Here is a 23,196-nt window from a genome sequence, read left to right on the forward strand (position 1 = left end):
GAGACTAGCACTGTGGGACACAGCTTCAAAATAAGGGATCTCCCACTGAAGACGAAGAGAGATTTTTCTTCTGTCAGAGGGCCGTGAGTGTTTGCAAGTCTCTTTCCCAGACACTGCTGCAAGCAAGATCACTGGCGCTGTGAGGCAGCAGGGCAAACCATGGGTGGCACGGTGGCACAATGCTGCCTCACAATGCCAGGTACCCGGTTCAATTCTGGTCTCGGGTCACTGGCTGTGTGAGTTTGCACATTCTCCCCGTGACTGCGTGGGTTTCCTCCCACACTCCCGGGTTAGGTGGATTGGCCATGCTAAATTGCCCCTTAGTGTCAGGGGATTAGCAGGGTAAATATGTGAGGTTACGGGAATGGGTAGGATTGTGGTCAATGCAGACTCAATGGCCCGAAAGGCCTCCTTCTGCACAGTAGGGGTTCTATGATTCTGTGAAGATCGGTGAATATTTTTAAGACAGATTGACTCCCTTATCAGTCAAAGAATGTATGGTTATCGGAGATTTAGGCAAATGTGGGGTTGAGGCCTAAATCACCAGCTGTGATATTATTGAATAGCGGAACAGGCCTGAAGGGCCAAATGGCCTCCTCCTGCTCCTAATTTGTATGCTCTTGTGAGGAAAGATTGAACAGTTTGGGCCAACATTCATTGGCATTCAGAAGAATGAGAAGTGATTTTATTGAAACGTAAGATTGCGAGGGATCTTGAAAAGGTAAAATATTGAGAGGGTGTTTCCCCTTGTGGGGGAATCGAGAACTGTTTAAATAAAAAGGGATTGCCCATTCAGGGTGGAAATGAGGAGGAATTTATATTCTCAAAGGATGGTTAATCTCTTGAATTCTCCACCTCATAGACCAGTGAGACACTGAGTTTATCCAACGGTGCTCTGGTTCCCTCCCACAGTCCAAAGACTGTAGGTTAGGTGGATTGGCCGTGCCAGACTGCCCCTTAGTGTCCCAAGATGTGCGGGTTAGATGAATCGGGTATTGTAAATATAGGTTGGGAGAGGGGTGGTTCTGGGTAAGATGCCGATTTGGAGAGTCTGTGCAAACTCAATGGACCAAATGGTCTCCTTCTGCACTGTAGGGATTCTATGGTTCAAAGGTTAGATTTTTAATCTACAAAAGGGTCATGGGTTATATGGAGACATACAGAAAGGCAGAGTTAAGACCATAATTAGGTCAAGTATGAACTTATTGAATAAAGGAGCAGGTTCAAGGGACCAAATGACCAAGATTTACTCTCGCTCGCATTTCTTATGCTATGTTCCAGGTTGAAAGAGGGCCTTTGCTGGACACTGAGATATATTGATGAAGTCCTAGGTCCTACCCACTATTGGCGACCATGTCTTCAACTATCCAGGCCCTAAACTCTGAAATTCCTTCCCCAATTTGCTCATCCTTACAAGTGTCTCAAACTTCCCTCTTTGACAACTCTCCTAATATCTCCTTCTAATGCTCAGCGTGTTTAAAATGTATTTATTAGTGTCACAAGTAGGCTTACATTAACACCGCAATGAAGTTACTGTGAAAATCCCCTAGTTGCCACAGTTTGGCGCCTGTTTGGGTACACTGAGGGAGAATTTAGCACAGCCAATTCACCTAACCCATCAGATCTTCTGACTGTGGGAGGAAACCGGAGCACCCGGAGGAAACCCACACAGACACGAGGAGAATGTGCAAACTCTGCACAGACAGTGACCCAAGCCGTGAATCGAGTCCGGGTCCATGGCATTGCGAGGCAGCTGTGCTAACTGCTGTGCCACCGTGCCGCCCCATGAGATATCTTGCTATGTTAGAAGTGCCAGCTAAATGCTAATTGTTGTTGGTGTCATTACTCAGCGTAGCCAGGGCAACCAAGTGGGTGTTGATGCTGTTTTCAGTGTCAACGATCAGCTTGAACAGCTGTGTGAAGAGTGTGCTGTCTGACTGAACCCACCCGAGAGGGCTAGCGTGACAAGACATGGAACATACTCACTGGTATCCCACATGGAAAAGCCTTTAAACACCTCAATGCTCCTACAGTAGGCATATTAACCTGCAACCCAAGAGGCCATTTGTGGACCATAAATCATGGCAGAGCAACCAACTCAGTGCTCTTTCCACTGATGGTTCCTTTTGCTGACATCTCCACTTCCGGAGGCTGGCAAAGCGCTGTTTTTTATTAACCGCTGTGGCTTTATTGGTGAGAAAACCCTAAACGCCAGCTCAAAATCCTGGCCGTGGGCCGCACGCCAACTTAGAATTGTGCATTCAAGATCTACTCTTGAGATTTATAATCCAGGTCAGCAATCCCAGCACGATGCTGTGGGAGTGCTGCACAGTTAGAGGTGCTGCCTTTTGGAGGAGATTTGAAACCAATAAGTTGTCTGGTCTCTGTAAAAGAGTGAACTGCATGTTTCGAATACAGCCCTATGGCCTGACATAAATTTATCACTTTAACCAGCATTACCATGTTGCGGGTTGTGGGACCTCGCTGTGTACAATTTATCTGACACATTTCAACATTAATTATACTTCAAGAAGCACTTCATGACATCTTAACGTTGTGAAGTGTAGGGATTAGTGTAGTTAAAGGCTTCCCTTTAAAAACGCAAGCCTTTCTTTTTCTAATCCCAAATTAAAATATCTAGATCTGATAGAACAATGTGTGATACCGGGAAGGTAATGGAATGTGGGTTTAGTTCTCAACATGGGCCCCAAGGCTCCTTGTTACCAGGTGACACATGGGTTGTCAGAGGAGAGATCAATCCATTCTCCCAGACCTGTCTACCTGTCCAATTGGAACATGCTGAGGTTGTGAAAGGCGCTATCAAAACGCAAGTTATTTTATGCACTTCCCGATTGTCGCACCAAGAGCAACATTCTCTGGCCTCTGGTGGCATAGTGGTTAACACTGCTGCCTCACAGCGCCAGGGACCTGGGTTCGATTCCCAGCTTGGGTCACTGTCTGTGTGGAGTTTGCATGTTCTCACCATGTCTGCTTGGGTTTCCTCCAGGTGTTCCAGTTTCCTCCCACAGTCCAAAGATGTGCAGGTTAGGTTGATTGACCATGCTAAGAAATTGCCCCTTAGTGTCAGGAATGAATATGGGGGATTATGGGAATAGGGCCTGGGTGGGATTGTGGTCAGTGCAGGGTCGATGGGCTGAATGGCCTCCTTCTGCACTGTAGGAATTCTATGAAAGCCAGTGACTGGGTACTCCTGGCCTATAGGATGGCAGGCTGTGCAAAATCATTTGGCTCCACGATATTGAAAATTGCAAATTTATGCAGGTGAACAACAATTTAATTAAATTTCCGGCAGCAGCTTTGCGTACAATTAGGTTCAGACACTAATGTAGTTCAGCAAAAGCAATTAGCTATGGTGCAGAATGCTTCTGTTATACACTGAACTAAGGTCACGGGAGCCTGACTCAATGGTAGGCATCTATTACACCAGCATTCTCGGGAACAAGACTGCCTCGACTTTGATGAATACTTATGATCCAGCCAAGACAATGTTTGCCTTGGGCTCCTCTGCAGAGTCGCTTGTGGGATTGTTTAATATTTGCTTCCTGCCATTAATAAGTTGCTGCATCCATTTTGTTTGTAGAATCAAAGAATCCCTACAGCACAGGAGGAAGCTATTTGGCCCATCGAGTCTGTACCGACCACATCTCAGCCAAGCCCTATCCCCACATGTTTACCCTGCTAATTCCCCTGGCATTAGGGTTAATTTAGCGTAGCCAATCAACTTACTATTTATCCCCCTACACATTTATCCCACTAATCCTGCTAATCTACGCATTCCAGGTCAAGTTAACACGGCTAATGCACCTAATTCGCACATCTTTGGACTGTGGGAGGAAACAGGAGCACCTGGAGGAAACCCATGCAGACATGGGGAGAATGTGCAGACTCCACACAGACAGTGGCCCGATGGTAGAATTGAACCCGGGTCCCTGGTGCTGTGAGGTAGTGGTGCTAACCACTGTGCCACTGTCCCACCCACCACTGTGCCACCGTGCCACCAGAGGCCAGAGAATGTTGCACTTAGTGCAACAATCAGAAAGTGCATTAAATAACTTGCGTTTTGATAGCGCCTTTCACAACCTCAGCATGTTGCAAAGTCAATTGAAAGCATAGCCTCTGTCACGATCCTGCGAACAAGATGAATGAGCGGATAATCTAGTTTTTTATTAAAGCAAAGGGAAGGACATTGAAAAGTTTGAATAGTGGAGTCTGTCCCACAGGAACTGGCAACTGTGAACATCAAACCCAAAGGACAGGCAATCACTCCTCTGACAACCTATACCCTACTGATCGCATAACTAATCCCAGTAATCCCTGACCCCATGGACAGTGACTGGTGTCCAGTCACAAGGAGTGCTGGTTTTGTGTGCCACTTTCCTGATGTATATTACATTCGGTCTTCGAGTCACAGAATGGTTATAGCAGGAAGGAGGCCATTCAGCCCCATATCCATGCTGGCTCTCTTTAAGAGCAAATCACCCAGGCTCACACTCCCTCTGCCTCACAGTGCCAGGGACCCATGTTCAATTCCAGCCTTGGGTAACTTTGTGGAATCATAGAATCCCTACAGTGCTGAAGGAGGCTATTCGGCCCATTGAACCTACACTGACCACAATCCCACTCAGGCCCTATCCCCGTAACCCCACATATTTACCCTGCTAATTCCCCCTGACACTAAGGGTAAATTTATCATGGCCCATCCACCTAACCTGAACACCTTTGGCATTTGCATGTTCTCCCCGTGTCTGCGTGGGTTTCCTCCGGGTGCTCTGGTTTCCTCCCACAGTCTGAAGATGTGCAGGTTAGGTTGATTGGCCAGAGTGTCAGGGGGATTAGCAGGGTAAATACGTGGGTTTGTGGGGTTGGGGTCTGGGTGTTGTCGATGGGCTGAATGGCTTCCTTCGCACTGTAGGGATTCTATGATTCTAAATAATTACCTCATTCTTTTTTGAAAGTTACACCTGAGCCTGTCTCCACCCTCTGCCCAGGCAGTGCGTTCCAGACCTAACCATCCACTGTGTAAAAAGGTTTTCCCTCCTGTCGCTGTTGTATTTTTTTACCAAAATCACCTTAATTCAGTCTTCTCCTTCTGCCAAAGAGAACCATCCCCCTGGCACCCCCCGCCCCCCCCCCCCCCAACTTTGTCCAGATCCCTCATAATTTCCAGCCTCTTTATCAAATTTCCTTCCAATCTTAAAATAAAAGCAAAAAAACACAGATGCTGGAAATCAGAAAGAAAACACTGGGAAAAACACAGCAGCTGGGGAGAGAGAAACGCAGTTAACCTTGCTTGTCCAACATAATTCTTCTGTGGAACCAACCAGTTCCAGTGAAGAGTCATATTGGATTCGAAACACAAACCGGGTTCCTCCCTGCGTTATTCCAGCATCTTCCACTTCTACTTCTCTCAACCTCTTAAAAAAAAGTAAAAGTTTATTTATTAGTCATAAGGCTTACACTAACACTGCAATGAAGTTACTGTGAAATTCCCCTCATCGCCACATTCCGGTGCCTGTTTGGGTCAATGCACCCTAACCAGTGCGTCTTTCAGACTGTGGCAGGAAACCAGAGCAAACCACGCAGACACGGGGAGAATGGGCAGACTCCACACAGACAGTGACCCAAGCTGGGAATCGAACCCGGGTCCCTAGCACTGTGAGGCAGCACTGCTAACCACGGTGACACCGTGCCACTCCAAGGAGAATAGCCTCCACTTTTCCAATCTATCCAGCTAACTGAAGTCCCTCAACCCCTGGGATCATTCTTGTGAATCTTTCCTGTATCCTTTCTTCAGATCCTTCCTCAGAAACAGCATCACAACAGTCCAGCTGAGACTGACCAATGTTTGATACAGGTTTATTATAACTTTCCTGCTTCGATACTCAAGAGACCACAGAAAGCCTTATTCAAAGCTTGAATGTTCATTTCTGCTATTCGACAAGCTAAATAACAAGCAGTTAAAATACTTTTCTACTCGCTGAGGAAGGATGCCCTTGCTATAGAGGGAGTACAGCGAAGGTTTACCAGACTAATTCCTGGGATGGCAGGTCTGTCATATGAAGACAGACTAAATTGGTTAGGATTATAGATGTGTTAGGTGGATTGGCCACATTAAATTGCCCCTTAGTGTCAGGGAGATTAGAAGGGTAAATAAGTTGGGTGGGATTGTAGATGGTGCAGTCTCGATGGGCCGAATGGCCTCCTTTTGCACTGTAGGACTGTATGATTGTATCTATGATGGTATATTTACTGGAGTTTAGAAGAGTGAGAGGGGATCCCATAGAAACTTCTACAATTCTAACAGAGTTAGACAAGGTAGATTCAGAAAGAATGTTCCTGATGGTGGGGGAATCCACAACTAGGGGTCATATTTGAGGATAAGGGAGTAAACCTTTTAGAACTGAGGTGAGGAGAAATTTCTTCACCCAGAGGGTGACGAATGTGTGGAATTCACTCCCAGAGAAAGTAGATGAAGCCAAAACGTTGTCTGATTTCAAGAAGAAATTAGATATAGCTCTTGGGGCTAAAGGGATCAAGGGATATGGGAGAAAAGGGGGATTAGGATATTAAAATTGCCACGATCAAAATGAATAGTGGAGCAGGCTCAAAGGGCTGAATGGCCTACTCCTGCTTCTAGTTTCTATGTTACAACATAATTGATTAAAGACAGATACAGTCTGTTAACATTTATAAAGTTTGAGGAGATCAATACTGAATGGCCTTGTGATAACAATAAGTGTGTCCACTCTTACCCTGAGAATACTCTAATTGTTTATGCTTTACAGCTGCCTTATATACATATTATATTATGAGTGCTTGTGGTTTCTTTTGCTATGTCGATAGATTTTAGTGTCACTCCAAGGTTCGGCATAGAATCCCGACAGTGCAGAAGGAGGCCACTTGGCCCATCGAGCCTGCACCAACAATAGTCCCTCCCAGGCTGTTCCCATAACCCCAACTATGTACCCTGCTTGTCCCTCTAACACTAAGGGTCAATTTAGCACGGCCAATCAACCTAACCCACACATCTCTAGGCTGTGGGAGGAAACCAAAGCACCCGGAGGAAACGCACACAGTCACAGGGAGAATGTGTAAACTCCACACAGACAGCGACCCGAGGCCAGAATTGAATGTGGGTCCCTGGTGCTGTGAGGCAGCAGTGCTAACCACTGTGCCACCGGTGCTGCCTCACAGCTCCAGGAATCCGGGTTCAATTCCTGGCTTGGGTCACTGTCTGTGCGAAGTCTGCACATTCTCCCCGTGTCTGTGTGGGTTTCCTCCAGGTGTTCTGGTTTCCTCCCACGGTCCGAAAGATGTGCTGGTCAGGTGCATTGGTCATGCTAAATTCTCCCTCAGTGTACCCTAACAAGCGCCGGAGTGTGGCGGCTAGGGGAATTTCACAGTAACTTAATTGCAGTGTTAATGTAAGCTTATTTGTGACACTAAATAAATAAACTTTAACCTGTGTTATGTTCCCATCGACATAAGATCGCCTGCAGTGGACAAGATGTCCCCTGATACTGATGTACAAAGACAGTGACAAATACTTGACAATAAAAACTTCAGATTGAAAGATCGCATTCCACTAAAACGGTATATCTGTCACAGCGCCTCTTCGTAATCTCTCAGCTCAGTAACCCGCTGCACACAATGCATTTTCCCCAGCAGGATGTTTTCACTAAAGGTGCGTCCCCCAAAATCTACAAGGGTCACAACAAGCCTGGAAGTTCATTGTGTTGGAATTTACAGCACAGGAGGTAGCCACGCGAGCCTGTCCTGACTTTGCTGGTTTCTAAAGGGCCAGCTGTTCACTACTCCCATTAGAGATCTGGTGATACTATTTACAAGGGGAGCACTGGCAAACATTCACCCCTCAAAAGTCCTAAAGGGAGACTTGCACCAATGATTCTCAAACTGCTTTTTTTCAGGTTGGAGGCTCCCTTTACAAATAAATAAATAATCACAAAACGAAAGAGGAAATGCTGGAAGATCTCAGCAGGTCTGGCAGCATCTGTAAGGAGAGAAAAGAGCTGATATCTCGAGTCCAGACGACCCTTTGCCAAGGCTAAAAGGCACAGAAAGTGGGAGATATTTATACTGCAGGGGGAGGGAATGAAAGATGAGTCACAGCCACAGAAACCAGGGGAAAAGGCTGTTTATGGCTGTCCACAGAGAGAATAAAGGGTGCAGATGGCCAAATGGCAGAGAAGATGTAACAGATGGAGATGTTGGGGGGGGTTGCGGTGGTGCGGTGGTGGAATGGGACAGAGGTAGAATATAGAAAAGGGGAAGCGGGGAGGGCCAGAACTGGTGAGATTTTCCAATGTTTTCTCTTTTGGTTTCAGATTCCAGCATCCGCAATAATTTGCTTTTAAATAATCATGGACTCCTTCCCCATCTAAGTTTAAGTTTAATTTATTTAGAATCACAAGTAGGCTTACAATAACACTGCCATGAAGTTACTCTAAACATAGAAACACAGAAGATAGGAGCAGGAGGAGGCCATTCAGCCTTTCGAGCCTGCCCTGCCATTCATCACCATCATGGCTGATCATCCAATTCAATAGCCTAATCCTGCTTTCTCCCCATAACCTTTGATCCCATTCACCCTGAGTGCTGTATCCAGCCGCCTCTTGAATACATTCAATGTTTTGGCACCAGCTACTTCCTGAGGTAATGAATTCCACAGGCTCACCACTCTCTGGGTGAAGAAATGTCTCCTCACCTCCGTCCTAAATGGTCTACCCTGAAAATCCCCTAGTTGCCACACTCCAGCGCCTGTTCGGGTACACTGAGGGAGAATTTAGCACGGCCAATGCACCCTAACCAGCACATCTTTCTGACAGTGGGAGGAAATTGGAGCACCCGGAGGAAACCCACGCAGACACGGGGAGAACGTGCAGACTCCACACAGACAGCAACCCAAGCCGGGAATCGAAGCCAGGTCCCTGGTGCTGTGAGGCAGTGGCTAACCACTGTGCCACCGTGCCACTGAACATGACAAAATGCAAAGAGTGTTTTAAAAAAGTTTTTAAGAAAACAGGCGTTTATCTTCGCACTGCTCCTAGTGCATTTTTCCTGCATTCCCCCATCTTAGGAGACAGGCAGCTCACTCTGTGCTGTTCACATTTGGCTCGCAGCGGCAACTTACGCATTATTTTGCGGGTACCTGGAAATTTTCCAGGGGTCTGCGTACCCCCGATTCAGAATCATGGCTGTTGGTGGGATCTTGCTGTGCCGCCACATTCTCGCACTTGAAAGGGAGTCAGGGTGCGTGGAAGGTCTCTGGGCTGTTTGCGAGATTGGTGACAAGGTGACCCACAAGGTGATGCTCTGTTCATTTTCAGTGCACAAGGCAGCCCAGGTACAGCCGAGCTGACACAATCATCCGAGTTCAGGTACACAGACACTGCAGCCTGTACCGAGAGGAGACGTACAGCCTGCTGCCATGGAAATAGATTCGAGATGGTGGGGGTGGAAACAATAGCTCCAGCTGACTGCAGCTCATTTCCAGAATTGGCACTCGCTCAACACCCACTGCCGTGCGCTGGTCAGTTTATTTTAAGAAATCCAAAAGGATTTCTCCACGTTCTCACCAGATGGACTGCTGTGTTAGTGTATCGTCACTAACAATGTGACCTTGGTGGGGTAGAGCTGTGCAGAGTGAAAGCAACATGAGACATGGGGGGGGGTAACGTCAAGCACTGTTCTCTCTCCAACATGCTCCCACTCACGAACAGACGGGGAATAGAGGGATATAAGTGGTTGGTCTAGATAGGACAATGTGATTGGCGCAGGCTTGGGGACCGTAGGGTCTGTTCCTGTGCTGTACTGTTCTTTGTTCTTTGACCTCCCATGGGGAGCTGTCATCATGGAGTGCCTCGGAGTCGGGAGACCGGAGAATTGTTCTTTGGTCAAAGCCCGTCACCTTCCCGGTAATCTGTGCTGATCTTGCTGATCTCAGGTAAGGTGACAACAACGCCATGAAGACTGATCTCTGTGCAGATAGTCTAGGATTGCTGCTGTTCCAATCTGACAGGGTGGGCTTCAGGGAAAACAGACTGGGGTATCGTACAATCATAGAGTTCTTCTGCTGCAAGATCAAAATAAAAAACATGTGTGTGTGTGTGTGTGTTGGAGGTGTGTGTGAGGACTGCGGGGGTGGGGAGGGGGAGGGGTGTGTGTAGCGGAGTGCGTTTCACCACCTCAGAACGTTCCAAACTGCTTTACAGCCGATGAAGGAGGCAATGGCCTCGTGGTATTATCGCTAGATTGTTAATCCAGAAACTCAGCCAAGGTTCCAGGGATCCGGGTTCGAATCCCGCCACTGCAGATGGTGGAATTTGAATTCAATAAAAACAAATCTGGAATTAAGAATCTACTGCTGACCATGAAAGCATTGTCGATTTGTTGGAAAAACCCATCTGGGTCATTCATGACCCCTTCAGGGAAGGAAATTTGCCGACCTTACCCTGGTCTGGTCTACATGTGACTCCAGAGCCACAGCAATGTGGTTGACTCTGAACTGCCCTCAAAGGGCAACTAGGGATGGGCAATAAATGCTGGCCCAGCCAGCGACACCCATGTTTCATGAAAAAAAACTAATCCTACAGCGTAGTCAGGTTTGGCAACTCAGTCGGTCTGGTTTTCCCATTGGCACGGACACTTATCCCAACTCACAAGAATAACGCCCACTGTTGTAATGAAGGAAGTGTGGCAGTAAATTGGCGCACAGCAAGCTGCCAAAGACAGCAATGGCCAGATAACCTGTTTTTGTGATGATAACTGAGGGATCAATGTGGGTCAGGACAACAGGGATAACTATGAAACAGAGCCGTGGATTCTTTTACACCGTCCACTGGAAGGTAGATGGGGCCTTGGTTTAACTCATGTAGCAATTAACAAATATTGCTGAAAGATTGCTGCCCAAGCGTTTCATGTTGCACTATCAGATTATCAATAAGAAAAAGAACAATTTTTACTGCATGGGAAGATGGTGCTGCGGACTCGGGTTTGCAGTTTATCAATCAGAGTCCACTTGCCAATGAATCAGCACTCTCTCCTGATACAGTGTAAATTCTTGTTCTCGTACTCTCTTCCCATGCAGTGTAAACTGTTGTTCCTTTTACTGTTGGCATTCTTATGATCCGTCCCGATGACAACAAGACAAACAGCTTGGACAACATGTCTCTTTGTTATCTGAGCGATACTCATGCCAGACAACTATTAGTAATAAATGGTTCATCACAAACTAGCCATTAGCTGACTGCCAGTTTGGATTTTATAAGCCTGACATCAACATATAGGTGTTATATTTCAGATAGCTACTTGATGAAAGCTTAAACTGGATTTACACGCTATTGGAAGTGTTTTGACACAGTGATTAGCACTGCTGCCTTACAGCGCCAGGGGCCTGGGTTCAATTCCGGCCTGTCTGTGTGGAGTCTGCATCTTCTCTCTGTGTCTGCATGGGTTTCCTCCCGGTGCTCCAGTTTCCTCCCACACTCCAAAGGTGTGCAAGTTAAGTGGACTGGCCATGCTAAATTGGTCCTTAGTGTCCCAAGGTGTGTGGACTGGGGGGGATTAGCACGGTAAATACGTAGGGGATAGGGCCTGGGGAAGATGCTCTGTCTGAGAATCGGTGCAGGCTCAATGGGCTAAATGTCCTCCTGCTGCACTGCAGGGATTCAGTGATTTATTTACATGGTTACTCATGGATACCTCTTAATCCAACAGCGAGAATCTTAGACCTGTTCTGATGGAAGATAGTTGGTCAGCAATGTGGATTCTTTCTCCCTCCGCAGATGCAGTCTGGATTGCTGAGTATTTCCAGCATTTCCAGTTTGGATTTCAGATCCTCAATAGCTGCAGGATTATTTTACAGTAAGAAATCTCACAACACCAGGTTAAAGTCCAACAGGTTTATTTGGCAGTAAACGCCACAAGCTTTCAGGGCTCTGGTGTTGTGAGACTTCTTACTGTGTTTACCCCAGTCCAACGCCGGCACCTCCAGATCATCTTTATTTTACACAGTTTCAGCCTGTGACACAAGTGACTTTCCAGTTCATGCCCAAAATAAAAGCAAACATTACTCTGAAGGAGAGTCGTACGGACTCAAAATGTGAACTTGCTCCTCTCTCCGAAGCTGCCGCCAGAACTGCTTCTATCGTTAATTTTTTTGTTTTTAACTCCAGTTCCTGCCCACCAATCACCTACAATTAAACACAATCAACACACATTTAAACAGCAGGGGAATGAAATTAAAAATTTAAACTATATTAAAAAGCCCTGGGGTAAATGTGGAGGTTTGTGAGATGATTCTTTGAATACAAATTTTTTCAATTCATTCATAGGAGATGGGTGTTGCTGGTTGGCCAGCATTTACTGCCCATCCCTAGTTGCCCTTGGAGGGCAGTTGAGAGTCAACCATATTGTTTAAAGTTTAAAGTCTTTTTTTTGAAGTTTATTTATTAGTGTCACAAGTAGGCTTACATTAACACTGCAATGAAGTTACTGTGAAAATCCCCTACTCTCCGGTGCCTGTGCCGGTACACTCAGGGAGGATTTAGCACAGCCAATGCACCTGACCAGCCCGTCTTTTAGACTGTGGGAGGAAAGCGGAGCACCTGGAGGAAACCCATGCAGACACGGGGAGAATGTGCAGGCTTCGCACAGACAGTGACCCAAGCCAGGAATCAGACCCACATCCCAGGCGCTGTGACTGTGCCACCCATTGCTGTGCCTCTGGAGTCACATGAAGGCCAGACCGGTTAAGGACAGCAGATTTCCTTCCCTAAAGGACATTAGTGAACCAGATGGGTTTTTCCAACAATCGGCAATGGTTTCATGGTCATCAGTAGATTCTTAATTCTGGATTTTTTTTAATGAATTCAAATTCCACCATCTGCTGTGGTGGGATTCGAACCCGGGTCAGAACGTTAGCGGAGTTTCTGGATTAATAGTCTAGCGATAATACCACTAGGCCATCGCTTCCCCAATTGAGGGGGGACAAAAGGATGGCAAATCTGGAGCTTGGAATGAATGTGGAGCATTTTCATGGTGACAGAAGTATCACTAAAATACAGAATGTGGGTGACAGAAAGCGAGGGTCAAAAGGTCAAGAGTAGGAATTGAGGCAACCAAAATGGATCTCCCTCTTCACTCCATGGAAATGGGTTACTATGGGTGGGATTTTCCACCCCACTTCCCCTGCAGTGTGTTCTACCATACCATGCACACAGTGCAGAAGGAGGCCATTCAACCCATTGATCCTGGGCCGACAAGAGTCCCATCCAGGCCTTATCCCCATAGCCCCACCTAATTACACTGTTAATCCCCCCCTCACTAAGGTTCAATTTAGCATGGCCAATCAACCTAACCTGGACTATCTTTGGACTGTGGGAGGAAACCGGAGTGACCCAGAGGAAAAACAGGCAGACACGGGGAGAATGTGCAGACTCCACACAGACAGTGACCCAAGCCAGGGATCGAACCTGGGTCCCTCAAGCTGCGAGGCAGCAGTGCTAACCACTGTGCCACGGTGCTGCCCCAGGGGAGGAGGCAGCTCACCATTGGCTTCTGGGGGGAATATTCCGGTTCTGCTGACATTCTGTGTGGGAAAACTGAGGAACATATTGTTTGGGTGGGGGGATGTTGGAGTTGGAGCGGGGGGAGGAGGAGGTCACGTTTGACGGAACTTGAGAGTCCTGTGGGCAGCCAATGGCAACAGCCTCCGCAGGAAGCGTCTTTCCCATGATTTTCCCAACGGATAATTTCTTGGACCCTTTTTACAAAAAAAAGTAGGAATCACTGGAGCTGGACCCCGACCCCTGCCCCACCCTCTTCCATTTTGAACTCATAGAAACCTTACAGCACAATTTCAAGCTCACCACCCTGCTGCCAGTTCTTGGAAAGAGATTTCTAATCAGTCCCGCTCCTCCGCTCTTTCCCCACAGCCCTGCAAATATTTTCCTTTCAATTACTTCTCCAATTATCTTTGAAAAGTTATTATTGAATCTGCTTCCACCGCCCTTTCAGACAGTAACGTTCCACATCGTAGCAACTCCCTGGGTAAAATAAATACTCCGCATCTCCCCACTAATTCATTTGCAGATTCTCTGCAGGGAATGAATCTGTATCCAGTCTCGAAATTAAAATAAAATCGAAACTCAGCTCTTGTCTGGCATTCCCTTACAAAATAGCACTGAAACAAAAAAAGGGCAGGGGGGGGGGGCACAGCTGTGAGCACTGCTGCCTCATAGCGCCAGGGACCTGGGTTCGATTCTGCCTTGTGTGTGGAGTCTGTACTTTCTCCCCCATGTCTGCATGGGTTTACCCCGGGAGCTCCGGTTCCCTCCCGCAATCCAAAGATGTGCAGGTTAGGTGGATTGGCCATGCTAAATTGACCCTTAGTGTCAGGGGGAACTAGCTAGGATAAATGCATGGGGTTATGGAGATAGGGCCTGGGTGGGACTTTGGTTGGTGCAAACTCGATGGGCTGAATGGCCTCCCTGAATGGCACTGTAGGATTCTATGACTTCTCCAAGTAACTGGGCTGAGTTCCAACATCAATTGACTCCACCTGAAAGTGCTTAATCAGCCATTCATTGGGTTACTCTTTGTGGGATCTTACTATGTACAAGAAGAGACAACTGCCGCATTTGCTTACTGCACCACAATCATTGAAGCAACTCACTACTCAAGATGCTTGAGACATTTAAAGACGCTGTATAAATGCAAGTTTAGCTGAACACAACAGAATCACGGTGAGGTTCACTGTGACCTTGGACAATATTGTAATTCAACGATATTGATCCAGCTACCTACGTCTCTTCTGGTTAAAAGTCAAGCAAAAGAAAACTGAGGAAGATGTATAATGTGCGGTCGGAATGACGCCCTCTATTCTACCCTCCCATCCAAGTCAAAATTACCCCGACTGAATCCCCATTACAATTCTTCAAAGCACAGTGTTCCGTACATTTGACTGTCTGTGTGGAGTTTGCATGTTCTCCCCATGTCTGCACGGGTTTCCTCCAGTTTCTTCTCACAGTCCAAAGATGCGCTGGTTAGGTGGATTGGCCATGCTAAATCGCCCCTCACTGTCAAAGGGAACTAGCAGGGTAAATACGTGGGGTTAGGGGATACGGCCTGGGAGGGATTGTTATCGGTGCAGTCTCGATGGGCCAAATGGCCTCCTCCTAGGGATTCTATTCTATTTAATGGAAGTCACGTTTACTATAAAAGTTCATCAAGCTTGGTCGGTCTTTGCCATTTTCACTATTCATTATTCATAGAATCATAGAATCCCTGCAATGCAGAAGGAGGCCATTCAGCCCATCGGGTCTGCACTGACCACAATCCCACCCAGCTCCTATCCCCATAACCCCATGCATTTACCCTAGCTAGTCCCCCTGACAGTAAGGGCAATTTAGCATGGCCAATCCCCCTAACCTTTAGAGTGGTATTTATCATTTGAGCAGAGGAATTAATTGGTGATATTAGTGATGCTATTTTGCCAACCACACTTTTAATCAAAGAAGACCTGCATTTATGTAGCACCTTTTTGTGACCTCAGCATGCCCAGGAATGGCACAACAGTAATGAGAGATAGCCACCGTTGTGGCAAAGGAGATGCAATAGTTAACATGGGCACAGTAAAGCCCCCTCAAAACAGCAAAGTGATTATCAATCATAGAACCCTACAGTGCAGAAAGAGGCCCTTCAGCCCATCGAGTCTGCACCAAACACAATCCCACCCAGGCCCTACCCCCATATACTATACCCACTAATCCCTCTAACCTACACATCCCTGGACACTAAGGGGCAATTTCTTAGCATGGCCAATCAACCTAACCCACACATCTTTGGACTGTGGGAGGAAACCAGAGTACCCGGAGGAAACCCACACAGACACGAGGAGAACATGCAAACTCCACACAGACAGTGACCCGAGCCAGGAATCGAACCCAGGACCCTGGAGCTGTGAAGCAGCAGTGCTAACCACTGTGCTACCATACCGCCCCAATCATCAGCGCGTTGCCTTTTTGGTGATGTTGGTTGAAGGATAATTATTTTCAGTCAGGCTGGACTGGCTTCATCAACTGGAGACTGTGCAGTCTTTTACCTCCATCTGTGAGGAGGAACAGTTTGATGCCTCACCAGAAACACTGTACTGCCAACACTGCAGCACTCCGCTGGGAGGGGCAGTCCGGATTAAATCTCCAGAGTGGGACTTGAACGCACAGCTCTCATGAGATTGCTACTGGTGAGCCATCATTGCTGATGGAGCCTCTAATGCATTAGACACGACGCCTGCTGAAATAGCAGGTGGGAGAATTTCACACAAATGAGTTAAGTGTCCCTTCACCAACATCAGCTCCAGTAATTTCTAAGCTTATGTCATCATGACTGATCTTGGCCGCTCTGGGAATAACACTGTCAGAAAGATCTGTAAGAGAATTGCTTCGAGCCAAACCAGCCTCTCCTCGTGGCTTCCGGTCTGTCACTAATTGCCTCCAGAAGAGGCAGGGTCAGCCCACAAGGGTCAACACTCACCCCCTGCTGAGTGGGATGACCAAGGAGGAAGGAATGGGTAAATGTGAAGGAGAGGAAAGGTTCCCCTGGTGCATGCACCAATTCATAAATGTCTTTCCCTCATTATGGTTGCCAGATCATTACAACAGTGTCCACATTTCAAAAGATCTTAATTGGCTGTAAAGAATATTGGGGTCCGGTACAAACTAAATGTAGTTTCTCAGGATATTATTAAACTAGGAAGAGTGCAGAAAAGATTTACTAGGATGCTACTGGGACTTGATGGTTTGAGTTATAAGGAGAGGCTGAATAGACTGGGACTTTTTTCTCTGGGACGTAGGACGCTTAAGGGTGATCTTATAGAAGTCTATAAAATAACGAGGGGCACTGATCAGCTAGATAGTCAACATCTTTTCCCAAAGATAGGGGGGTCTAAAACTGGAGGGTTTAAGGTGACAGGGGAAGATACAAAAAGGCCCAAAGGGAGGTGAGTGTCTGGAACAAGCTGCCAGAGGTAGTAGTAGAGGTGGCTACAATTTTGTCTTTTAAAAAGCATTTAGACAGTTACATGGATAAGATGGGTATAGAGAGATATGGACCAAATGTGGGCAATTGGGATTAGTTTAGTGGTTAAATAAGAAGGACTGCATGGACAAGTTGGGCTGAAGGGCCAGTTTCCACGCTGCAAACTCTATGACTCTATGAACCTAATGTTTCTGGAACAGCCTCACAACCAGAGGTTTGTAATCCATGAATATTCAGCTCCTTAAACCTTTCTAATTAAATGAAATTTGGTATATAAAGAGGGCTGACATTACAGGTTGAAGTGAATGTGTTGCTGTCATGGGGAACTCCTGAGAGAAATATTCTGCTCTGAGCATTTGCTCTGAAGTCTATCATGTTGTTCGTGAATTTTTGCAACGCTGCTCTTTCAAAAAAATCAGGGGAAGGGGAGATCGATGTGCTTGTCTCAAAGTGAAGGTACCATAGATGTAAAGTACAGAAGGAGGACATTTGGCCCGTCGAGTCTGTACTGACCACAATCCCACCCAGGCCCTCTTCCTGTAATCCTACACTTTTACCCTGCTAATCCACCTGACACTAGAATCAATTTAGCACGGCCAATCAACCTAACCTGCATATCTTTGGAGTGTGGGAGGAAACCGGAACATCTAGAGGAAACCCACGCAGACATGGGGAGAACGTGCAAACTCCACACAGATAGTGACCCAAGCCGGAAACCGAACCAAGGTTCCTGGCGCAATGAGGCAGCGGTGTTAGCCACTTTGCCACCATGCCACCCAGGGTTCTTGATTGAGTGTAGAACATAAAGGATGGGCGTAGAATATAATTTAATTAATTAAGAACATAATTAAAACATAATTGATTGGGTGTAGAACATAAAGGAAGCTTAGAAATAATTGGGTGGATGATATTTTCTCACTCAGATTCTGTTGGGGATCAGATATTTCCTTGCATCTGCGACCCTTTTTAATGCCAAATTGTTGTGATTGGGCATTGAAATTGTTTACATGCGCTGAGCACTGGGATGTGCTGCCGTCTCAAGAGTGTGCCAGCTGACTGTGACTGGGCATCACTCATACATTTGCAAAGCTGTCCAAAGGAGTGAGCCAGGGCAAGGACACAAATGGTTTCGGTTTGCAGCAATGTCCTTTGGGAATGAGTTCAGCACAATTCTGGAAAACAGAACTGCTTCCCCCAGCTTGGCAACTGAGGATCAGCATGAGAACGCAAAACCTGCAGCAACAAAAGGCCATTCAACCCATCAGGGTGCCTCCTTTCACACCCCATTCATAACTGGCTCAATCCCTTCCCCCAGCCTTCATTCAGACAGATCAACTGACACAGTAAATGCTGGAAAATCTCAGCAGGTCTGACAGCACCTGTGGAGGGAGAATAGAGCCAACGTTTTGAATCTGGATGACTCTTCGTCAGAGCTTCATTATCCAGACTCGAAATGTTGGCTCTATTCTCTTTCCACAGATGCTGCCAGACTTGCTGAGGTTTTCCAGCATTTTCTCTTTTTGTTCCAGATTCCAGCATCTGCTGTGATTTGCTTTTATCAACTGACATCTAAGTAACTGTTAACCCCTTGTTTCTAAATGGATATTGACCCAGTTCCTTTTATTTGAAAAGAGGATGCCAGGTGACCCAGGATTAGTAATGCCTCTTACATTTATTAGAACATAAGAATTAGGAGCAGGAATAGGCCATCCGTCCCTTCGATCCTGCTCTGCCATTCAATAATATCCCGCTGCCTCGGCAAAGCAGCCAGCATAATTAAGGACCCCACGCACCCCGGACATTCTCTCTTCCACCTTCTTTCTTCAGGAAAAGGATGCAAAAGTCTGAGGTCATGGACCAACTGACTCAAGAACAGCTTCTTCCCTGCTGCCGTCAGACTTTTGAATGGACTTACCTTGTATTAAGTTGATCTTTCTCTACACCCTAGCTATGACTGTAACACTACATTCTGCACTCTCTCCTTTCCTTCTCTATGAACGGTATGTTTTGTCTGTGTAGCACGCAAGGAACAATACTTTTCACTGTATGTTAATACATGTGACAATAATAAATCAAATCAAATCAAAACCATAGCTGATCTTTTCATGGACTCAGCTCCACTTATCCACCCACTCACCATGACCCTTAATTCCTTTATTGTTCAAAAATGTATCTATCCTTATCTTAAAAACATTCAATGAGGTAACCTCAACTGCTTCATTGTCCTCCATCTGGCTGAAATAAGAACATAAGAACATAAGAAATAGGAGCAGGAGTAGGCCATCTAGCCCTTCGAGCCTGCCCCGCCATTCAATAAGATCATGGCTGATCTGTTGTGGCTCAGTTCCACTTTCCCGCCCTCTCCCCATAACCCTTAATCCCCTCTCTTATCAAGAACTCATCAACCCGCTTCTTAAAAATATTTAGCGAGGCAGCCTCCACCACTTCAACGGGCAGAGAATTCCAGAGATTCACCACCCTTTGAGTGAAGAAGTTCCTCCTCAACTCCGTTCTAAACCGCCTCCCCTTTATCTTGAGGCTGTGCCCCCTAGTCCTACTGTCTTTTTTGAGCGGGAAGAGTCTCTCCACCTCTATCCTATCCATCCCATTCATCATCTTATACGTCTCAATGAGATCTCCCCTCATTCTTCTAAACTCTAGTTTGCCATCATCACCCTCTCCAGCTTTTAATCACTTATCTGAAGATTTGAGTGTCTTGGAATGTAAGACATCACTGAGGAGCTCTTGTCCCCTCACCAACATTGCCAAGACAGGCTACTTGATCGCAATTACATGGATGTTTGTGGGAGCTTGCTGTGCACAAATTGTCTACCATGTTTCCTGACATTAGTGGCTTTTGCTGCCAAATAAACCTGTTGGATTTTATCCTGGTGTTGTGAGACTTCTTACTGTGTCTACCCCAGTCCAACGCCGGCATCTCCTCATCATTCCGACATTACAACAGTGACCACATTTTCAAAATAAAAACACTTCATTGTTTGTGAATGGATATCCTGTGGTTGTGATAGGCGCTATATAAATTAACAATATTTTTAAAAATAAGTTGAATGCTTAATACTTTTCAGAAGAAGGCAGATCCCAAAATGTTTATTGAGTTGTGGTGGTGATCCTAGCATTATGCTGAGACTTCGAATCCCTATAGTCTAGGAGGAGGCCATTCGGCCCATCAAGTCTGTACCAACCACAATCCCACCCAGGCTCTATTCCTATAACCCCACATTTTTACCCTGATAATCCCCCCTGACACTAAGGGTCAATTTAACATGGCCAGCCAATCTAACCTACATATCTTTGGGCTGTGAGAGGAAACCCACGCAGACAGGAGACCGTGCAAACTCCACTCAGACAGTGACCCGAGGCTGGAATTGAACCTGGATCCCTGGTGCTGTGCGGCAACAGTGCTAACCACTGTGCCACCATGCTGCCCAGAACCCAGGTGTGTTTACAGTTGACCAGGAAGTCTGAATTGATGTGGCAATATACACATTTCTGTGCAAGCTGCAGTCTGTAGCTATGGATAGTGATGGTAGAGGCTCCAATGTTATTTCCATCACAGAGCTGACCAGGAATCTCTCCCTGTCTTACCACCTACCATTAGCACGTGTATTGGAAGGATTCGCAGGCTTAAGCTGTCTGGCAGCATTTGCGGAGAAAGACAGAGCTAACCTTTCAAAACTCCTTTGGGGAAGTGTTGGATTGGATTCCAAACATTAATTTTGTTTCTCTCTCTCTGCAGACGCTGCTGGATTTGCTGAGGTTTGTCCAGCATCTCCTGTTTTTAATTTCAGGTCTCCAGCAATGTTGCTTCTACTTGACACTCAGTGTGTTTTGGCTGCATTGTGAATGCACCTTCCCTAGCTAGCTGGAACCATAAAATCCCTTACTGTGCAGAAGGAGGCCATTCAGCCCATTGAGTCTGCACCAACTCTGACCCAGGCCCTCTCCCCAGCCCTAACACCCATAACCCCACATATTCACCACGGCCAATCCACCTAACCTGAACATCTTTGGACATTAAGGGGCAATTGAGCATGCTCAATCATCCTAACCTGCAAATCTCTGGAGTGTGGGAGCACCCAGAGGAAACCCATGTAGATATGGAAGAGAACATGTAAACTCCATACAGTCAACCCAAGGCTGGTATCAAACCCAGGTCCCTGGTGCTGTGAGTTGGCAGTGCCAACCACTGTGCCCCCAACGTGTTGCTGGGTGGGACTTGAAGCCTCTGGCTTGAGGGACGTTACCCACTCTGCCACAAAGCCTCCCCTTAAAAAACAGGTATAAAAAGCGAGAGAGAAATAAAGCTGGTACAGCGAGTCCATCACCCTCGAGTTCTGGTGTCTCAGATACAAGGTACACACACATTTGCCTTCTCTCTATATCCCTGCCTTGCTGTGTCCAGAATTTGACTTAGGAATGGGGGCTGGCTGAAATAGTTCTCCAGAATAACAGGGAGAGGACACGCTCAATAATTCCAACAAACAGGGGAAGGGGGTGGGGAAGTGGGAATAACAGTGCGTATCATCCCTGCCACCACTTTCCATTCTCAGAAGATGTCATCATGCAGAACTGCGTGCTGACCTACTTAACTAGACTTCAGCATCCTCGGCAATCTTCATTAAGTTTTTTTTTACACGCAATTAAGAGAGATGTATTTTTTGGGGGGGAAATAGAAAGAGATGCGCAATTGGGCTTTCTTATCAGACTGAAAGCTGCCGACTGTGGGCGCAGGGGAGATGTAATGACGCAGGTACGGTTGGGGCTGTAACACAGAAGGAAAAGCTCCTGGTTCATATTAAAGGGCTCTCTCTCTCTCTTCATAGCTTCCCCTTTCCGCACCCACCCCCCCCCCCCCCCCACACCTTTTTAAAGGCTTGTGTTGTAAATCCCTTGGGGAAGGGTGGCAAAACTCATTGCAGACCTCATCACGACAACAAAATAACACCTCCTCCCAGAACCTATCAATTACATATGCCCTGATACTAAATTGTATAAATAAAACATTTGTTCCAACCTTAATACACCTACTGACAGATGCGAACAAACCTTGTCCGAAACCTCCAAGAATTTATACAGTCCCCATCCAGACTATATATAAATTTATGTTAATAGTGCAATAAACAATATCCTCACCACCCACAGATGAAACCAGACAGGCAGAAAATACTGCTGCATATCTACAATAATTACAATTTTTCCCATTACTCTCTATCTCTCCAGCCAGCTTTCTTCTCGACAAATTCTCTTGCAACCATTATTTTCTGAGCAGATTTTTTTTGGTGTGTGTGGTTTTTTTTTCTTGTTTTAAACCAATTTCTCTGCAATATTTCAAATAGGGACAGATGTGTCCTTCCCCTCGCACTGTCCTTTTCGGTTGAGATGCTTAAAACGTAAAAGACTCACATCTCGGAATCGGTTCCAGTCTTTGATCTGCTGGCTGTACCGAGAGACGCCGGAGAGCCATTGTTCATCTTCCAAAAAATTCCCGGTCTCTCCCCCTTTCTCCTCCTCGGTTGCCCCGGCCAGCAGCAAGGGGATGAGGAGAAAGTTCACTGGCTTCAACATCCTTTTCCGCCACCCACCCCCCTTGGCCTGAGCGATGCGACTTATCCCGCAGGTTGGTTAGTGTGAAATGTGAGCTGATTCTATTTCCCAGGCTCTGTCCCCACCTCCCCTCCTCCTCCTCCTCTCTATAATCTGAGACTGTGCGAGGCTGCGCCACATTGTACACAGCGCATCACTCTAACACACACACACTCATACACATAAACACACACACACACATACACCAGTCAGCATCTCCACACCAAAAAAGAGGAACTTACAGGGAAACAGCACAGGTGTAAACTTTCAGATCATGCGTGTGACATACAACATCCATGTAAAATAGTAAATTTCTGCTTTATGTTTGCCATCTCCATTGCCAATTCTCATTGGAAATGATGAATAGAAGAAGACGCTCTTAAAATATAATTGGCAGAGCTGTGTATATTCAACTGGAAGAGGGTTCCCCCCTTGATTCACACTGCTTCCCTTTTTGTTAGGGCTCCTTGATGCCACACTCGGTCCAATGCAGCCTTGATGTTAGGGGCTGCC

The 23,196-nt window shown here is 46.5% G+C and overlaps 1 protein-coding gene across 1 annotated transcript in view; it reads right to left on the minus strand.

Moving 5' to 3' along the window:
• LOC145360414 (testican-2-like) overlaps positions 1–22,762 on the minus strand; it is a 71,040-nt gene extending 48,278 nt beyond the window's left edge. Inside the window, exon 1 of the mRNA XM_080215613.1 lies at positions 22,504–22,762. Coding sequence (XP_080071739.1) covers positions 22,504–22,665 — 162 coding nt within the window. The 5' untranslated portion in view covers positions 22,666–22,762. The remainder of the gene's footprint in view (positions 1–22,503) is intronic.
• Positions 22,763–23,196: the final 434 nt, after the last annotated feature.

The sequence above is a fragment of the Carcharhinus amblyrhynchos genome, chromosome 31, assembly GCF_965287045.1.
Source record: "Carcharhinus amblyrhynchos chromosome 31, sCarAmb.v2.hapA, whole genome shotgun sequence".
NCBI lineage: Eukaryota > Metazoa > Chordata > Chondrichthyes > Carcharhiniformes > Carcharhinidae > Carcharhinus > Carcharhinus amblyrhynchos.